General features: G+C 45.9%; 1 protein-coding gene across 3 annotated transcripts in view; it reads right to left on the bottom strand.

Moving 5' to 3' along the window:
- LOC128791837 (uncharacterized) overlaps positions 1–16,861 on the bottom strand; it is a 31,171-nt gene extending 14,310 nt beyond the window's left edge. The window contains exons 1-2 of one of the 3 annotated variants that reach the window (XM_053949755.1): positions 16,671–16,861; positions 6,250–7,100 (exon numbers count right to left, since the gene is read on the bottom strand). In XM_053949755.1, coding sequence (XP_053805730.1) covers positions 6,250–7,100; positions 16,671–16,719 — 900 coding nt within the window. In that variant the 5' untranslated portion in view covers positions 16,720–16,861. Of the gene's footprint in view, positions 1–6,249; positions 7,101–16,445; positions 16,519–16,670 lie in introns of those variants that run through there. The other 2 variants (XM_053949754.1, XM_053949756.1) reach the window with 2 other exon arrangements.
- Positions 16,862–20,746: the final 3,885 nt, after the last annotated feature.

Genomic DNA, 20,746 nt, shown 5'->3' on the forward strand with positions numbered 1-20,746 from the left:
ACTCACTTCCACCTTGGCGCTGCCTGCTGATGTGCGTGTGATATCAGTGAGTAAAATAAGCCTCGATCTTTACAAAAGCAGTGCTCTAAGTTTATCTTACTTCAAAAAATAAGTTCCCTCTACAAAAGCAGGAAGCTTCCTCTGTCTCCTTTCCCACAACAATCTACATTTTTGGGGAAATGCCAGCCCTGGGACTCTTCCTGTCTTTTCATTATGTCAGAAAGCTCATGGTGTGTTCAAAAATAATCAACATTAGGATTTACTTCTTTTTAAACAAATGATGATACAACGTTATTTATAAACAGGTATTATTAAATCCAGATGCTTTTGTGTCTGAAGTTGGGACAGAGGTTGTTGACTCCAAGTCAAGCAGTCATTCATTTTATGATTTTTATTTTCCTTTCAGGCAGAGCCTGCAAGAAGTGGTGGCAAGACAAAAGTTACTCAGCCGTAAAATTGAGTATTTACTGTGGCTGTGCAATGGGAAGGGGCACAGCCCCAGGAACCAAAGGGAGAACCAAGCCTATGTGGTATCTGGTGGGAAAAGCTTGAATCAAAAGCACTATAATCAACATATCTAAAAGCAACTAGGGTGCCCAGCTTGAGAAGCATAATTTTCAGAAAGTACATGGGTATCAACTTCTGAAAATTTGGCCATTTTGAGCTGTCCCAAAATGAACACTCATTTTTTTGTACACTGTTCCAATAGACAGTCAGAAGTTCCTTATTACCCCAAAAATAAAGGCTTTCTGCCACACTGTACCCTCTTTTTGCACATCTAGCAACACCCCTTCCTGCCAGTATGCTACTTCATGTCTGCTGACATGTCTGTACTGCCCTAAGGAGACACTGAGCCAAATCCAACCCATTATAGCTGTGGAAACTCAAGGGGAGGGAGGCTACAAGGGACAGACGAGGTCTTGGATGAAGTAAAACATTTGGCTCTAACTTAGATTGGAGAAAAAGAATGAAGCATTTGACTGTGACCTCTTTCACTTAGAGACCCTCTTTATGCTCCATATTTGTCCTGTGCTTAATGTTGTACAGTCCTGCTTCATGTCTGTGGCTGCTGGGTTTGTAGGGCAAAATGGGCAGGGGGAGGAAAGAAGAAGGTCCTGGTTTTCCATGCTCTGTGTCTAGGGCTGGAGGCTCTGGAAAGCAAAGGTGTGTTTGGGATGAGCATGGAAAAAATCTGGCTTTTAGCAAAAGTTAGAGAATCTCTAACTCCTGAGAGTAAATACAGGTGTCCAGAAAATCAGAGGGAAAAGGTGTAGAGAAGTTGCTCCAGGTCTTGGGGCAAGGTGGATCTACCCCTGTGGAGGACCTAAACCAGACTGAAGGTTGGACTCAATACGCTGCAGATCCCTGTTTCACAGCCAGCCTTCAGAGGCTGCTTGGAGCAGTTTGGGCTACTTAATAACAAATTAATCTGCATTTTATTGATCTCAGCACAAATCAGACAGAGCCTCCAGTGCTTGCACATTTCTGCAGGGCCAGCCTCCGTTATGATCAGAATGCAACTGTAAAAACTTTTAGGGGTGTGCTTCACTCCGCCACAGGGCCGGGCTGGTTAGCATTAGGATTGCTCAGATACAGCAAGTGTTCCATACAGACTATTTGTGTAATTTAGCTGGTTGCCCCCAAAAGAATTGCACAGAGAGTGTCTCTCTAGGAACCCTTCAAAGACTTTGTTTTTCCATAGACTGGAAATACTTGAAGACCCCTAGCTATCTTTTGGTGATGCCAAGTGCAGCATACACTCTGATCTGTCATATTCTGATCTAAATATTTTCCTCTCAGCATCTGAGACAGTTTATGCAAGTAGTGAAGAGTCAGCAACCACAAGAAAACTGCAAACATTTTCCAGGATGTCTCTTCCCAGTAGAAGCTTCATAACTGAAATTTGTCCTACTCTCCACATGGTAATTGTCAAATAGTGTCGGAACAAAAGCTGTGTGCCCATTTTTGAGATGATGAAGCTTATGAAGAAGGAAAAATATCTTGCCTACTTTTCTGTAAGGTGAAGATGTGGAGGATCATAAAAACACAATTTATGAATCAAATGGTTAAAGCTTCTCTAGGAAAAGTAAGAACGTAATGTATAAATACATGCCAGATTTTGCTTTTAGGCACAAGATTGAGCCAGACCCTCATCTGGAAGAGTTAAAGGCTCCCAGTTGTACTATGGTGAGATACTCAAGGTTTTTTGACCCTGAGGAGTTAAGATGCACTACATTGACTGTACACCTGTGTAACCAAAGAGGGATCTCTGCCCTTGTCAGTACTCACCTGACTAAGTTTTGGGCACAGGTTTTCCGTATGTGTGTCCCTGGCAAAAAACCATGACTGTTGTGCTGGCCCACAGATTTCTTAGGAACCTTAAAAATATAGGAACAGCATCTCCACTGGGAACTTTGGCTTATCTAGAGCCCTCTAGTCAATATTTTGACTGGCATAAATCACATCTTTTCCTCTGTGGCTACACAGCTCACAGAGATGGGAGCCTGTCCTCTTGTCTCTGGGGAATATTGTGCTCACTGCAGCATCTGATCATTACAAAGATCTGAAGTTCAGTGGGAGCTGCAAGAATGAGAGTTGCTTTCAAGTCTCTTGTCCAACTGATGTATAATCAAAATCTGCATGTCTGATCATCTGGTCAGCACTTTGCCCAGCCTCATTTCAGCCATTATCTGTTACTTGCATGCATGTTATGTGCTCTTCTACAATTGAGCTCAATGGAGAACTGTCCTGGGCTGGACCTGGCAGCAGGAGCTGAAGATGACGGGCAGTTTGCAGAGGAAGCTTTTCTTTGTTCAGACAAATGCTCACTGATGTATCTTGCATTGCCTTAGGTTTCTGTGCTTCACACAATGCTCTTCACTTTTCTTGTGGATAGTTTTGGGTTATACTATGCTGCATCCTGCCATACACCCCTCACTGCGTGCTCTGGCCATGTGAGCATGGCTGGTTCAGGCAGCACGGTCGCTGTGCCACCCGATAGGGAACAAGGTAATTCCAACCCTCCCATCCCGGGCTCAGAGCAACCAATTAGTGACGCCACACTGAGCGGGAAGCATTTGTCACTGGTAGCTGACAGCACCGAAAGGCTTGTGAATAACAGGAAAGAGAGGGATCGTGCTGTCTATTTCTGACAGCTCCACCCTGCTGTCCAGGAGGGGCTGTGCTTGCTGATAGCTTCTGGTTTCCCCTGAGCAGCACGCACAGGCTACAGGGGCTGACCATCATTCCCCTGAAGCAGCCCTATCCTTCCCCTGAAGTGTACCACTCTGTAGAGAAACATTTTGACTGCTTTGGCCCAGGATAAATAGCACTGCATGAATAATGATTTTTTTTTTTTCTCTTAGTGATGACAGTGCTCCCATCCTTTTTCTTCTAGGAGTATGGGCCGGGCTGACTTTAAATGTAAACTTTATGGAGCATGAGGAAGTGTTTGTAAAGCAAAAGCATCAAAAGCTATGTATCTTCAAACTTCAAGCTTAAAAGGAAATGCTTTTATTTAGGCTTCAAAGTTCTTTCTCTTGTTGTTTGACAGCTTCCATTTTCTTTCATCTTTCAAAATGTAGGCAAATTTCAAAATAGCGACAGTTCAAAACAAAAGATCAGAAAGCTTTGTCTAAAAATGCTGCACTGAAATGATTTGATGTATATTTTCAGCCAAAGCCATTCACCAACTGAATCCAAGTGGTTAAAACATTTGATCATTTCCAGTCTCTCTTTTTCAGCATTTTCCTTCCTGTTCTCTTGGAAGTGGCCTCAGCAGTGAGGGATGGTGAGGAGGACATCAAGGGACAACTTTACCCAGAGACTGAATCCTTGTTTGGCTGTGGTGAACCAGTAAGCACAGTTGGCACTGCCATAGCCAGCTGGGCTGGGGAAACTCAACTGCTCTTCTGTTACTTGAAAGTTCCCAAAACCATCAATAGAACTGAGGAAGATGGTGTCACCTATAACTAAATAATGCTCTCACTGAGCATTAATTATAAGCCAGTGTAAGCACTTTTGCATTTCTATCAACATTAATTTAATGCAGCAGAAATTGATATGATGGAAAAAATTGGTTTGCCATGTTCTTGCCAAGCAGGGTGGGAATACACTGTGCTGGCCTGCTTTCTTTCAGGCAACAGTGATTCATTTCCAGGGATATCTTAGTCCCTCAGAAGACATCAGGCCATAGCAGAGATTGGTTTCTAAGTACCATTTTGTGTCTTGGACAGGTTACAGGCAAGTGTGAAAACCACAGAGAAAGCCTGGAGCAGAGGCTTTCAGATGGGATGAACCAAGATGCATCTGTCAGCTGTATGGTCAGATGATCATCTGGACCTCACTCCTGAACAGGTCTCTGTTGTATGATAGTGAGGACAGGTCAGCCTAGTGTAAGCTTGGCTGACTCTGCATCTGCCATAGGCTGTCCTGGTGCACTGAGGCACACAGAGCAGCAGCTGCTGCAGCTGGGCATTTCTTGTGACAGTCAACTTCGGTGCTACCTGGCATCCCAGCAGTTTGAAGAGCGCTGCTCTTGAGATACAGCAGCCCGGGGGTGTGCTGTGAAGAGGGGCAAACTTCCCCAGCATCTAGGTCACAGCTGTATTTACACAGCTCAAAAAACAAAGAAAAGTGCTCTAGGGCACAGGGCTTTAGCATTCAGCCAGTGAGGATATTAAAAAGGATGGGAGATAAGACACCAAGAGCTTAATTTCCTCTTCAGCTTCTTTCTAATTTATTCTCTTGTTTATTTAAATGCTTTGCTTTGGTAAACTGAGGCTCCATTTCACTAAGGATTTAAAGGAATTTCACAGGCATACAGAGCTGTCAGACAAGACCAAATCTGGGTGCAAATTCTCCAGAGTGCAACAGAGAATTTAGGTAACTTTTTATGAAGTCTCCTTATAGTCAGATTCTGCTGCTCTCATCCTTTCTTGAACTCTGCCAAATGGCCAGATCTGATTGGGATCTGTGCAAAATAGACATCCATCTTCTGCCATGTGTGAGATACCTCTGGGGAGGAAAACACTGCTCAGATGGCTTGTGTGTTGCTTGTACTGCCTTGATATGCAGTCTTAACAGAGATGAGACATCTCTGACCTTCCTCACTGCTCAAGAGTTTTTGGCATGCTGGAGAGGAAGTCCAGTGCCCGATTGTTCAGGGCAGCGAGGTCATGGTTAAATTATTTGCACAGCACACATCACTTGTAACTTGACTTCCTCTCACCCATCTCCAATTCCAATTCGTCACTATTACCACAATGAATGCCCCCCACAAAATCCCTGCTAGGCACCATTCGATACTTTTGTGTGTTTGTGACCCTCTTCATCTAATCTGCCTTTCTCCTTTTTTCTTCCTTTTGCTCATGGGGCTTTTTGGTCTGTCTCTCTGTCAAGAATCAGCTCCCCACTGAGATCTTTGCTTTGCTTGTTCCTGGAACCCACTGCAGCATGCAAGCAGTGCAGCGATCTCTCCTCATTTCAGCAGCGTGAGGCTTCAGGCAAGGAACTGGGGGGAGCGCTTACCAGCACCTGCTATGGGAGAAGGTGCACAGAGGGGCTTTTTATTCTCTTGTCAGTGGCACAGGGTACCCAGCAAGGGGAAAGAGAGGAAGTAAGGAGTGGGACAACCTGCTGAAATTAGGTCTTTGCAGTTTGGTCCATCACAGCTATGCTGGCAAGTTAAAATGGCATCTCCAATTCCAGCCCGACAAAAATCCGAATCTTTGAATTAGCTCCCTGCTCATGCATTATTTGAGACAGTTGACTCAACAGGGCACATCAGGCCTGGACAGAAATGAATTAACCCTTAGACAAGTACTTTACAAATTTCAGTGCCCCAAAAGCAAGCCAGCTATTCCCAGAGACAGGAATAACCTGGTCTTGAAAATAAACCTATGTTCTGACCCCTACCCCATGTATCAGAGGATGATGACTTAACTTCATAATCTTCATTTTGAGACCAGAATCAAGTCCATCCTCTCATCCAGAGCTTTTAGAAACACGAGATCTCAATGAGTAATTTTTCATCCTTACCCAGACCTGATATTTACAAATTAATTCAGAATTTTACTGGTATGAAAAGAAATCTTAAAAATCAATTACCATTTTTTTACTGCTTACAAGTTTCAGGGGAGATATTCTAAACTCACTCAGATGTGTCTAATTTGTGGCAAACAGGACTTGAACACTGACTGGGGTGTTTGGACAGGCATAGATTTAAGATTCAGTTCAGGTGTTTCTCACCTCACTTAGCCTACAGCATTCATCCATGTATTCATCCAGGCTGTCACTTGTGGGGTACTTCTTCAGCTGATGTTCATGGATCTGAAGGTCTTGCATGCTGCCAAAATTCTCTGGAAAAGTGTCAGCAATTGTCTTTGGCTCTTCTATGGGACCTGGAGTGGAAAAAGTGCTTTCCCTGGAGAGGTCCATCTCTGCAGTAGGTTCATTTTCTGGACACTGCTTGTCATCCTGGTGAAAATGTTCATTAGGACTTTCTTCCTGAGGGTCACTGAAGTCTTCAAGGGAAGCTGTAGGATCCTGCACAGCATCTGCTTCCTGACCATAGTAATCAGCTTGCTTTTTGCTCTCTGGATCTTGGAGGCTAACTTTTCTGGCATGTTCTTTACATGTTCTCATTAATTGATGGTCAATTTCTGGAGAAGAAGAGGTGCTAAGCACACCCGAGTCACAAAAGGAGTCTCTGCTGTGTAGCACAAAGCTTTTCTCTGAGCCTGTTGGCGTTGATGGAGAATTAGCACCGCTTGGCAACTCAACCCCCGAGTCCTCAGATTCAAATTTGGAGAATCTGTGAAGCCGGCACTTGGACTCGAAGGCGCTGAGGTCAGGCAGGGTGGTTACAGAGTCAGTGCTTGCTGGGCCATCTGCACAGTCTGGATCTGCTGGTGTGGCTGCTGCATCTGGACACTGGCAGGCTGGTGGGACACAGGCACCGGGAAGATGGGACTCCTCTGTGCAGGCTGTGTCAGCTGGAGCCTCTGGGATTAAGCCTGGGTTTTGAATTCCTTCATTGCTCAGTATCTTCATGTGTGTTAACACGACTTTGTCCTCAGCAGGTGGGCTCTTCTTACCGGCTGAAAAGAAAACAAGTAGAAGGTCACAGGAGGCTACAAAACTCAGTGTCTAATGCATCCCTTGAGGGATGTGGAATGTAAAACTGCCTATACCAAGGTGGTAGAGGGGGACAGCCCTAATTTGTTTTTCTTGAGCTATGTGAAGCTTTCTTGTGGGCTTTGCTGCAACAAAAGCCTTGTGTTTCATAGCTTCAGAGTCCTCCGGGGGGCTCATAAAAGCACAATTCTGATTTGATAGATAGGTAGAAAAAACATATGTAGGCAGGTAACTTTTTAGCAATTATCTGCATATAGATGGAGAGATATATGTGTTCTTTCAGCCTGATAGACATTAATTTAAGGCTCAAATATTTTTTCCAATTAAATGTATTCTGAACCAGCAGAAAAAAAGAGTAAAATGAAATCGTTCTTCCCACAGGCTTAAGTGAATTTTGGGTTGCAACAAGCAATTTGAAAACTTTTTGGTATTCTCTGCAGCATTCTTTGCTCACATACACATGACAAAAATCAAGTTCTGTTAAGAAAAGCAAGTGTAAAAAGCTCTGTCGATCTTTTTCACTCCCTGTATGGTTTTAGCTATGAAGTAATGTCTTTAAGTGAACTCCTACCTTATTTGTAAAGACAAAAGAGATGATGGCAGTCTTGCTCAAGAGCTTTTGCACACAGATAAAGAAGACTTGTTTTCAAGTCACAATTATTTTACACAGTAATGCGATAGAACAGTCTCTGGATGAAAGGCTGATCTTCAGGGGTCAAAGATCTGCTCCCAGGTTTTTCTTACTGTTTTTCTGAATATAATATTTCATAGTGCAAACATCTGGATCACAATGGCATGAGAGCCAGTGTGAAAGTTCTGCACCTACCTTTCAGCAAACTTCAAATCTCAGCTCCAAATATGTGTGTTTGTGGATTTGGAACCAAGAATTGATACAGAACAAAACTTCAGTTTCCCTGGTATGTTTTCCCTTAGTGCCCAACCCAGAGTGCCTCAGCAGGCTACACATATACACATTCCTGGATGTCTTACTTTCTACTTCATTCCCCTCTCCTCTTTCTTTTTGCCTGAATCAGACCAGCAGCAGTTTCACAAACTTACCCCCAGTAATGTAAATGTCCCTAGGTGGGCAGGAAGGCCTGGGATCCACCCCACCAGCAGTGGATCAGGGAGAGCTGATCTCCTGTGTGCAGTTCTGCACACAGAACTACCGTGCAGTTCTCCTTTGCAGTAACCCAGAAAGCTCCCTCTTTCCGAAATAACCCATCTCCCAGCTGTACCTCCTCCAGCTTGCTTTCTGCAATGTACTTAGATAAGGGAGACTTCTACTCATTAAGGCCAAGCTAACTCTTACATGGATCATTCTCTACTTTATTTGCATTCCCTTCATTCGATCTTGAGAATTTCCTGGCGTACCACTGAAACATGTCCTTTGCTGTGCATAGACACCCACTGATTTAATATTTTACACTGGATTTTTATAAAGGGGAGTCAGTGATAAATAACCTGATGGGCTTCTTGTGGTACGTAGTGCTAATACCCCTTGTATAAGATTTGTTTATCATATACAGAATTGCACTGCCTCCCTTAGCAGGATTCACAGACATCTTCCCAGTGCAAAGAGCCATGTTTGAGACAGTCAGTGCCAGACCTCAGCAATACAACACCAGGATGTTACTGTGATGTGGGACAAGAAAAAGACATTACCCAGGAAAGCTCATCAGCCCAGCCTGTGCTGGGATCTGTTGTTACTCTTCCACTTTTGGGATATGTATGAGAGATCCTGACCTGAGGACAAGGAATAGGGTAACTGGTTTGAAGTTTCACATACAGCAAAACATCAGCTCTAAGAGGGAGCTGGGTGCCAGGTCTTGGAAGGAGGAGGTGGAAGTGAGTCACTTTGATTTGGAGTCAAGAGGATCTACCTGCTCAGCTGCAAACACCTCTTGGCAGCCAGAGACAAAACATTGTATCTGCATGAAAAACACAAAGCTTAAGGGCTCTTCTGATGGCATCACTACCCCAGCTGGCCAACAAAACCACCGAGAGTCAGGAGGAGAGCAGTTGCATTCCTGCAATTACTTTTAAGAACAAACCATACAGCTGTCACTCTTACCAGGAATTACTATATGCAATGGTAGTTCTTTCCCACAGACTGATTGTTCTCACTTATTAATCATGTCATGCTTTCCTTTGACTGTAGATTCTCTCACTTCTTTCAATCTGCCCCTGATTTTTCTTGCTTAACTGGTTTCACCCTGGCCTACACAAATATTGCTTTGTCTAAAATCAGGAAGCAGCATATTAAAATGAGGTCTTGCTACTTACAGAAGGAGATGTCAGATGCTTTACTGCATATCTTTTAGGACTACAAAAGCTGCAATGTGAACAAGGTTTGGCTGGAGTAGAAAGAATAGAAAATAAGATTACATCTTTGACCCTCTGTGGGATGGCTACCTTGATGCCAACAACAGTTCTTTGCTCTCCCCTTACTGTGGTCACTAGCAACATGTTTTACAAAAATTGTTTATCTGTTCTAGGCTGCAAACTGTTGCTCTCAGCACTGTCAGGTCCTGCAAACGCCAGTGTTTGAGCATTTCTGATTTATTCTTCCAATGCCCTGTGATGAAGCAAAATGTTATCATCCCCCTACCACAAGACCAGAATACTGGCAAAGGACAACAGGATTTTGCAACCCACTTAGGCACCTCATCCTCATTCATTTAATAATACTTTCCTGTGGTCAGTGAGGTCATCTGTGCTACAGCAGAAAGATCTCCAATGATTCAGGCAGTGACCTGAAACTCAAGTTATTCCTGCTGCACCTCACTGACAGAAGAGTCTCCTTCCTCTCTGTTAACTGTATTATAGAATCTAAACCGTGGGGCTTCCCAGAAGCAGACTGTTCCTGCTACAGATCTTGAAATAGGCATACAAAAACGCTCAGCTCTTTCAAGCATATTGCTAACAAATACCAGAATGGTGCAACTGAGGGGAAAAGAAAAAAAAAAAAAGGCAACCCAGACCCTTAGCTGCTATAAATTAACTCATTTCCAGGGCCCTTAACAGAACTGTGTCAGCTAATTTTGGCTGAGGGCTTGGACTGTAAGTGCTTTGTTCAGCAATACCAGGGGCCCTGAGTAAAGCAAGCAAGGAAGGGAGATAACTCCTGCCTGGTACTGGAGGGAGTGTGCTGCAGGGGTACGGCTGCAAACAATCCTGCACAGGGGCTTCTGAAAGGAGGTGTGAAAAACTTCAGAGAGCTGAACGGTGGCATTAACAATGGTAAGATGTATTTACTTGTGCTGGAGGCCAGCCAGGTTTGACATGCTGTTCCTGGGAATTCAGCCAAGATTTTTTTGTTGTTGTTAGTTAATTTTCCCCTGGACCGGTTTTCCACAATCCTCTGGGGTGGGGGTAAGATAGCAAATGCTGTAGTTTTTAGGAAGCTGGCTGGTATGCTGGTGTGGCAGCCAGGTAAGGAGTGGAGTTTTGTGTGCATGCTTCAGAATCAGTACGGGTTCCTGAAGCATATTCAACATGTGTGGCCAGGGTAGCTTGTGCTACTTGCCTAGTAGCCCTTTCAAAGAGTTATATGGCTCTGTAGTCACCCTAGAGGTATACAGGGTACCCTGGATTGAAATATAGGCCTGTAACTGGTGGTAAGTGATCATGTGTAGCCTTAAGAAGCTGGGTTTCCTGTGCCAGTAAAGCTGGAGAATCAGACTGCTTCCCAATTCACAAGGAGGTGGTGACAGTGAACTAGCTAATACCTGAGGGTAATTAGTAGGGAGTGCAAGGAGCAGATGTGTCCCACCTAAGTCTCTAGAACTTTGCTCTGCATCATGTTTTAATTGCTTTCTAGGATATTTCTATGTTGCAGTTAGCACAGCCTAATAGAGAAACGTAAATCTTTCAAGGGTAAATACCCTCCCTATCAGCTCCTGTCTCAAGGCTTCACTTTCTTGGGACTTTTAAGTCCAAGTTATTTTTCCAGTTGCACAATAACTAGCAGCTGCCAGGACTCAGCCTGGTATATTAGTACAGAGACCACTGACCAGGAGAAGGAGGGCAGATACCTAAATATAAAATTACTTTCAAGCAATTTCTTTATCCCAAGTAAGTTGGATGCACAAGATGAATTCAAACAACTGCCCAGGAAAAACTCCTTCACGTTTCCAATCCTGCTCAAGCCCAATTCTTGCAATAGTTCCCACCTTTCTAGTAAACCAAGCCAAAGTCTATATCAAATCCCGTGCTCCAAAGTACTGAAACCAATGTCTGATTTTTCTTCTCTTTTGCATCTATGCCTGTGACTCAAAGTTGTGTTTCACTGGCAATTCCTTCAGTGCAAGACCTGTTAAGCTCCGCTACATCTCTGAGAGGGTCCATGGCCTCTGATGCACAGACTTAAGTATCATAGCACATGGTTTTCTGATGCATGCAACTAATGGAAGCGCTAGGGGACAGGAAGAGGCCAGGCTGGCAGTGGAATGAGTGCTGCTACTGGCAGTAGAGAGCCATACCATACCAGCACTGCCCTTTGCTGCTCTCTTCCTTTCCAGTCTCTGCCCACCTGTTGTCTCAAAATGTTCATCTTGATTTTTAGGCTACTTAGCATGGGGAGAATCTCTGTTAAACGTGGCACAGCTGGAGCCAAAGCTTTGCTTGTCTCCATCCACCACTGTGTTAACAAAGAATAGCAGAGGTAGAGCCATGGCAGCCTTCTGCTTGTCTCTAGAACTGCTGCAAGGTCCATGTGCACAGCAAACCCATCCACAGTGGGTGGTGCTGGCAGGCTTGTACAGGATGAACAGCCCAGAGATACTCAGAGAATCTATCCCTCTCCCTGCTACTGCATGCCACAAGACATGCAACATCCTACACGCTGCAGTTCATAAGGGCAGTATTTTCCAACTTTACTGTGCCACCAAAAATAAAGGGTATCACCAATGACTTAGGTTGTTGGAGTAGCAGGGACTTTGCACAGCTGCCCTGCAAAGGAAGACCAAAGTCAAACCACAGCACTTCTACCATTCTGCTTAGCCCCGAGTACAGGAGTAAGGCGCACGTGGAAATTGCCAGAAAAGGTTTTTCAGCATCCTACAGAGGACACAGCTTGCCTAGTAACTCCTCTCTGGCTCCAGGTATGCCCAGGATGAAACCCTGCCATGCTGGACTGGGTCTGTAATGGGGCTGTGGCCTCCAAGTAACAAAGAGATGACTCTTGCCTTTTGAAGAATCATTAGATAGCAGTGACTAGTGCACTGGAGTCAGACTCATGACCTAGAAATGAAAGGCTGCTTCTCCCTCATTTTCCTTCCTTCCCGTATAAGACTCCCTTAGTTTTGTCACTGTGCCACATTCTCTTAGCACTGTTGGCAGGACGGCTCAGGTGGTATTTCCCTTTCATTTCGAAGAGGTGGATTTTTTTCTCACCAATGATGAGGTCTCAATTTCCCAGCATTTAAGAGAGAAGGGGTCACTTCCTTTCTGAAACAATAGGCATTTTTTGCTGATGACTTTTACCCCACGTGTGCTGAAGGGTGGGGTCGGGCGCTGGGGCCGTGCTGGCACCTCCTCAGCAGCCCCCACGCAGGGCCTGCGGGAGCCGTGTCACCTCTCCAGCTGGGAAAGAGCTGTCCCTAGCACAACCCTGTGGGCTAAGGCAGGCACAGGACCTCAGTGCTCACAAGAATTGAATTACACTTCCAAAAACCCCAAACCAACCCAACAAACAAAGTCCACACCCCAGAAAATTAGTAACCACTACCAACTGACCCTCTGTGAGGGAAGTCTATCTCCACACAGCTTTGCCATGGATTTCCACGGGGTGGGGATTTCCCGACTACCTGGTGCTTTACTGGACTGTTGATCCCAATCCTGGCAATGGCAGAGGTGCTACTTGTCACCAAAAGTCTGCAAACTATCTGCCTTCCCCAATGCTTTTCAAGCAGTGTGCTGAGTGTGCTGCCCGATCTTGAGCTGCTCAATCTGAGCATGGCTTCTCCTAAATAATTAGGATAATCACGATCTGAAAAATTTATACAGAAAGCTTATCGCAGGGTCTGTTGTCTTCAGTGCACTAGTTACAACTTCTACCTACAACAGCAGAAACTTGTGAAGGCTTGAAAAACACTGTCAGAAGAAAGATCGGGTTTATTGTTGTTTTATTTTGTTTGGTTTGCTTGTTGTGTTGGGTTTTTTTTACTGGAGTTGTGACTGAAAAATTCACATTTGCAGAGGAACATGCTGCCGTGTCGTAACAGTATTTGCACAATAGATCTGATTCTCTAAACTTCAATTTACCCAGCTGGAGAAGTGAAATGCATGTGGATTTCATGTACATACATATACAATTTGATTTGCTCAAAATCTTGAATGCAAAGGAATAGTTATGACAAAACTGAGATTTCAGATAGTCCTTGAACAAAAAGCACGAAGTACTTAGATCCTTTGGCTCCAAGGTCGTGTCTAGTCTCAATGTTAGTTAAGTGTGTGAAGTTCCTTAGGCTCGTGGTTTGGTAATACAGTGTGACCAGAAATGTTATAGGTACCCACAGCTGCAGCTGGTAATGATAAATCCATATAAAGTAGATGCCGAGAGAAAGATAACAGGGTTTAAGGACTCTGACTGAGACTCTCTGAGAAGACATTCATTGCTTTAGTAAAGAGGAGCTAATTATAGCTCTTTTCAATCATTTGAAGTGGAATGAGAGGGAGATTGATTGATTGTTTACTGATTGATATAGTTGGGTGAACTAAAGAGGAAGTGGATTTCCAAGTAGAGAGGCCACTTGACACTTTTACAGTTTGCTCCAATTCATTCCAAGTGACCTGTGAAGTTTTTGAAACCAAGCGACAGGACTGATAGATTAGTGACCTCTGGCAGAAAGTCCCGGGGCACAGCAGGTCCCCTCAGACCGCCTGGTTTATCAGTTACTTGTGTAGGCTGGCAGTCACCAGTTTTTAGACCAACACCTCACCCTGTGCATTGCACCAGCTAAAGCGCTATTCCCACTCGTTTTTGCATTCACGCTGCAACTTATTTCTTTGTATCTACGACCCGGTGGGAAAACCTGGCCAGGGATAATTTTGGTGCACAAGGATTAGAGCCCAAGTCCTCCCCACTCTGCAATGTAACCAGTCCTGAAGGCTGGAGGAGGGAAGAGGTTCAGCCCCTACAAACACCTTTGGGGCTTATTTGTGAGATTTTTGTCAGGGAGATGACAGCTGCCACTAAAGACCTGCAAATCCTTCTCCTTGGAAATTCCCATGTGTTCCTCGAAGAGAAAGGTTCAAAACCTTAAATAAAGGAAACAGTGCTTTCATGAGCAGCCCTCTATAACAGCAAAAGATTATTTAGCACACAACTCAGTGATATATCTGAGCAGAAAACTGAAACAAATATATCACACATTGGCAAAAACTGTCTAATTTAGATCTTTTCCTTGTACATCTGATCTGCAGGCTGCCTCATATCACAGAGGATTATTCAGCCAGAAATTAACTAGGAGCCAGGAGGCCCTTTGCAAGGATGGAACGTGCCCCCCAGGGATGACAGGTATGTAGTAATTCAGGTTTTATTGCCTATAATAAGCTTGGATAAACAACTGTTCAATAGCCCCAAAGACCAAGGCCATTTAGACACCAGTGCTTCAACTGAAGCCAAAGGAACTCGAGAATGGTATTAGAAAGGTCGCTGTTTACCCATTCTTCATGAGCAGTCATTGCTGTCCCTTGGTAAAACCCCGGAGAGCTGCTTCTGCTCAAACAAGGTAGCTCTGGAGGACAGGCGTAACCATACTCTGGCATGTCTGAAATCTTTTATAGTCGCAGTGAGAGCAAGAACCAAGAATGCTATTTCTGAATAGAGATGGCATACAAATCAGGACACACATAATATTTGGTGTCTTTTTCCTAGCTGAAGTGATTAGAGAGTGATGTTGCCATTTCTTATTTGGATAAATTCTAGCTGAACCTCTTTTTGATCCCTCAGTGCTCTGTAGGATAACTCTGTTCCTCCACCAAAGCTTTCTCCTACCCCATTAACAATACTGCTGTGTCTGGGTGGTGGAAAAGCAAGCTTCCTTTCACCTCCTAACCCTGCCATCAAGTTTGCACTGTATATCTTGGAGGAAACAAATTACATCCAGGGCAAAAAGGAACAGTTTCCACCATACTGTAAAACACTCCTCAAACATCGTCCACATCTTAAGGGGATGCAGGCATGCTCTCACAGCAGCATTGCTCTAAAGCCCTTTGTGTCATTGGGTAGCAGTTTACAGACAACCCAGGCAGAGCAACGTGCTTCAGCAGCCTTGATGGCAGCAGCACTTAACAGTTACCTGCTGGGGCACCTCACAGAGGCTCCAGCTCACTCGGAGCTCTAAGTAGCTGTCCCAGACCAAGACAGCTGGGAAGAACAAATCCAAGCAGAGAGTACCTGAGGGTATGCCCAAGAATGTGACAGCTCTGGTGACTCCATAGGAACAATTGCTGCAGCACTCCAAGGAAGCAGGAGTTTGGCATAAGGATGGAAAGTCAGGACCCCAGAAGGTATCAGCACCCCAAACACATGGGTTTCCAACATTTTTACCGTCCTGCTGTTGCACTGCACACTACATTTATGCTCTGACAAACTCTCTCTGTAGCCACCTCCATGCCAAGCAAACCAGCCCAGTGCAGCCATGCCAATGAGACAGAACTTGCCGATCTCGTTTACAGCTGCCACAAACCAAGCTGAGGGATAAACAGGGATGCTAAGAGAATTCTGAGAATGGGGCTTGTAATCTCAACGCCTGCAACTCTGGCTAAGGCATAAAATACAGTGGCCCCACTACGCCTGGAAAAGGCATACTGAGACCACATAATTTGTTCGCACAACAGGCTTAAAAAGTTATAGGCGATCAGGACCTGTAGCTGCCTTTCCTGCCAGGGTCATCTCATCTGCACAGGAGGAAGCAAGTAAAACATTTCGATCCTGCGACAATCCCTGTTGGATGGGGATACACTAGCCTAGAAAGCGAGCCGATGGCCGTGGCCCGCGCCGTGACGGGCGGAGGGCAGCCCCGACCCGCCTCACGGTGGTGCCGGACCCGCGCGGTGCCGGCAGCAGCCGCTCCGGTGGGTGCCGGTCCCTCGGCAGCACGGACCGCTCGGAGCCACAGTGCTCCCGCCTCCCCTGCTCCTCTCTCCCCAGCTTTGCCACGCTTACCAAGGCAAAATAAGCCCATATTAAGAGGAAATGAAACCGGTTTCTTAAGCGCGATCTTTGTCCCCGCAGCCCCGGGGCAGGGGCTGACGGGCCGGAGGCTGAAGCGAGAGGGGCGCGCCTAGGGCAGCCTTACCTGCGAGGGGACAGAGGCAGCCGGAGAGCAGGGAGCGCAGCATGGGGCCGGGCCGGCAGCGGCGCGGTGCCCGTCCGGCGGGGCCCGGGAGCAGGGCGGGCCGGGATGGGCTTGTCCTAAGTATCGTCCGCGCGGCCACTGAGGGGAAGGAAGGGGGTGGCGGGGGTGCGGGTTTGGGGAGGTGTTGGCAGCCGCCGGCTGGCCCCGGGGGGGCGGCCGACTCACCTCTCCTCCAGGGCGCTCCCAGGGTGAAGCTCCGATGCCAGCTGAACATCCCGGCGGCAGCAGCCGCCCTCAGGGGCGGGCGGGGCGCGGGAGCGGGGGTGCCATCGCTGCCGACCCTCCCCGAGTTGCTGCGCGTCCCGCGGCGGGCGGGTGAGCGGGCCCGGGCTAGGGCATGGCGGGGGCAGCGCGGAGCGGGCAGCGCTGCCGGCGCGGAGGCTGCGGAGCGGCGGGCGGGCGCCCGGCCAGCAGTGACTTATAAAGGGAGCAGCCCAGAGGAATGTATCTCCTGTGGCTGATAAGCCGAGATGACTGGAGGGGTTTGAACTACCTTTGCAACCCCTGGAGAAGAGAGGGAGAGAGAGGGAAAAACAGGACAGCAGAGAAGAAAAAGATTTCAGTACTTCCATAATATCAATAAACAACTCCCCTCTCTAGTGGCAGGGAAGGCTGGAATGTTTAGGGTGGGGAGAAGAGAGAGTAAAAGAGTAGAGTGGGTTTGTTGGGTTTTGGTTTTTTTTTCTTTCCAGGTTTTTTCTTGTTCTCTATTTAAATTGCATGCTATGTGTTCATAATGGAAAACTGCCTTGGTTATCACTGGTGCTGCAGGCTATGGGTGAGAGGGATGAGAAGGAAGTGTCAGGACTCTCCTGGGTGCAAGCTCCCATGGGCAGATTTGCACTGTCACCATACTGGAGTGAGCTCCAAACATGCAAGCCAAGCATGAAGTGTTCTGGGATGCCCTGGGCATGGTTGAGGCCACTGGAGTGTTGTCTTGGAAAACGTGTGGAAAATTACTCCTAGGCTAGGTTTAAGGAGTGAAAGTTCCCTACAACAAGCAGCCCCATAACCTATATAGGGTCTTTGCTTGCTAAGAGAGCACCAGTCCCTGCACCGCTCCCCCATCCAGACTTCTGCTGACATGAGCACTCTCAGGAGAAAATGTGCTGCTCCACCGGTTAAACCGGCCTAATTCTATGGACTTCAGCTGTCCATAGGATCAGTGGCCCCAAGGAGATCACAGAGTGGTGCTACAAAAGCCATGAGAAAGTGAGTGAGAGGGGAGCTGTCAGGGGAGATCAGTCCAGTTGCCCCATAGCTTTGCAGGTGCCAGCCCTCCTGTGCCTCTGCAGCACACACTTCAGGTCAAGTATCAACTAAGGTGAATTCACTTTTTGCTGTAGCAGTCTGCAGTTTGCTGACTGGAGCCAGTCACAATTCAAAGGTAGGGTATCTAATTTGCCCCTTTCCCCACCACATTCCTCTTGTATTTAATTATTAATTGCTCCCAAATTTGTGTCATCCACCAAAAGGCATCTTTTCTCCTCAGGCTGGGAGGATTTTACTGCTCTGCCCTTGCTTCCCATTGCAACGAGAGAGCTTTTGGGGGCTGCATCTGATTATCTTCAAACACTCCAGGCACCCATGGTGCACCCAGCACCTATTCCTCCTTTTCTGGGAAGCCAAATAGTGTGGTTTGTTGTGTGGACAGAGCCAAGTTTTCCATGCTCTTTGGGCTGGTGAGAAGGAAAGCTGTAGGTTCCCTTGGGAAAGGAGGTCCCTGTTTCTAGCACTGAGGCAGGGCTGTGGTGAGTGCTGTGTGCTTGGTGTCTGACATGCTGCCATGCTCTGCCCATGCAACCAGCTCAGGCTCCCCTCTCAGCTCCCAGCTGCAGTGGGCAGACTTAAATTATCAGAGCAGCAGAAGAGTAGTTACAGATGCCAAAGGAATTCTGGGGACAAAGAATTAGCCTCTCACCTTCAGCTCTGCTGCCCATACACCAATGCACTCTCCTTTCTTTCTCCCTTTGAGCTCCATTGTTTTGTACACTGATGAGCACACTCCTATACTACCTGGAGACTCTGGGGGTTTTTTAATAACTAGTTTGAAGAAGGAAAAAAGCTACAATGCTGACGTTTGTAAATAGCTTCAGCCCAAAGTGTTCTGAAAAGTATCTCATTTGTAGTAAGCAAAGAGTATGATGCTGTCAGAAATTGAAGTTCCTAAGTAGTCTCAAGCTGGCTCTTTCGAAGCTTGGTTTACTCCCTTGTGTTCCACAAATGCTTGAGGGCAACAGAAATGACTGTGTTACCAACTATAATAAAAAAAACAACCCACTGACAGTAAGCTTTTGAACAAGAATAAAATATCCCCTGGAATGTGTACAAGACAAGTACTCTAGCTGTGGGCTAGAGCAAACATAGAATGAAAATGGCTGGCAATGAGCACAAGACTTCAATGCTCTAGGTACTCTCACAAGAGGGTGTGTTTGTGTGTATGAAACTGATAATTAAATTGGAAATGCCCTGTGTTGACACAATATATGACAATGTTCAGAGTCTAGAGGGCTCCACAAAGCTGTTGTTAGTTGTTGCATGTGATTATTTTTGTCTACACTTGGAAAGTTTTAGTAGTGTAACTGTGTTTTGAGTACCTTTTCAACTCAGGTTTATTTGCTATAGTAGCATCAAGATGTTTTACTTTAATAGCTTAGCACTGAATCAGAAAAAAATATTAGCATGCTTAGGACTTTTATGCCAGTGTAAATGCATCTACCCAAAGAGAGACTTTACCATTTTGTGCTTGTATTATGAACAGCAGTGAAACCTTTCGAAGGGTGGACACATCAAGCTTGGTGTCCAAGCTTGAAAAAAAGTGCAGAAAAGGGAGACTAATTTTTAATGTGCTTTTGTCTAAAACTTGTGAACCCCCTTGACATGGGAAAGATCATGTTCCCTGTGTATACTGAACCCAGTTGCTGCTGCAGTACAACAAGGAAGGAAGATGCCTCTATCTTGTAGCTTCATCTCTTGTCTGGCAGTGAGAGTATTATCAGATCTCACCCTTTAATTGGGAGTTTTGAGGAAGATCGACTCCTTTTCCTTAAAGTCCAACATGTTAGTGAGGGGAGCGTGGGGTGCTGGGGCTGAGCTGTACATTTCTGTCTTGGAGCAGAGCACAAGGATGGGAAGGAACTAGCCAGGCAGGGAAATAGACTTGGGACAGCCTGGCCTGGGGACTGGGGGCACTGTGGCTTTTGGCCCACACTACATCTGCCCTTTCCCTGCAGCTGCCAGTCCTTGTGCTGGGTCTCCTTCCCATTCAGCCATGTGCTGAGAGTGTGGGATGTGTTCTCCAAATATTAACTGGGCAGGAAATTCCCTCTTGAGCTGCAGAGGATGTAACAGGAAGAGAAAAAACCTCTTAGTCAGCATCAGTTTAGATTTTGATGGATGCATCAATTTCCTCAGTCATGAGAAAACTCTCCACCCAGAGAAGTCCACAAGTGTGGAAAGGTGTTGTGTCTCTGGATCCCCTTGGTGTACAGCTGCATCCTGTGTTTCTTGTGATCTCTGTAAACATGGAGCTTCTGGAAAGCATCTTCAGAGCAGAGGGTACTTCTCTACTGTCAAGAAGTCAGGCACGAGCCCACAGGGAGCTGCTTGCACCAAGGAGGGTGGGTGAGGGGATTGGGCAAGGTCTGTTCATACTACAATTCCTAAGTTAGGTGCCTGGAAAGCAAGAGAGATACATTTAGTGGTTACTCCTGAAACTATTGTGTTGTTTGGGCCATTGTGCCCTCATGCCCCAATTACTACTGTGCAATCCTAGATCTTTCATAAAAATGACTGCTACAGTGTCCACTGAGATGCTCTGCAGTTGCAAAGGAGGATGCCTGTCAAATGTGAGCTTTGTTTCAAAAAACTCCCCAGAAGCCAAAATATGCAGTATAGCAGGACAAATCCCTGAGCAGGTGCAGCTCTGCACAGGTGAGCTGTCCCGGCTAGGAGAGATGTTCCTCTGCTGTGTGGCTTTAGGCATGTCCCACATGCAAATAACTTCATCTCCTTCTGCCACAATTTGTCTGGGAGAACAGGATTTTTGTAAGTAGTTTCAGGGCCCATCTTCTTTAAGTTGTGCAGCCCCAAAAGCACAGGATTTCTCATGCATGTAAAAGGTCTCTCCACGTGAAGTATTCATGGTGACGAAAACCACATTCCAGTATCATTGTCACTGTGGTTTTCACACTGAAGCACAGAATGAAATAACTGTCAACCTTTCATCATACATACATATT

This window comes from Vidua chalybeata, chromosome 8 (genome assembly GCF_026979565.1).
Source record: "Vidua chalybeata isolate OUT-0048 chromosome 8, bVidCha1 merged haplotype, whole genome shotgun sequence".
Classification (NCBI taxonomy): Eukaryota; Metazoa; Chordata; class Aves; order Passeriformes; family Viduidae; genus Vidua; species Vidua chalybeata.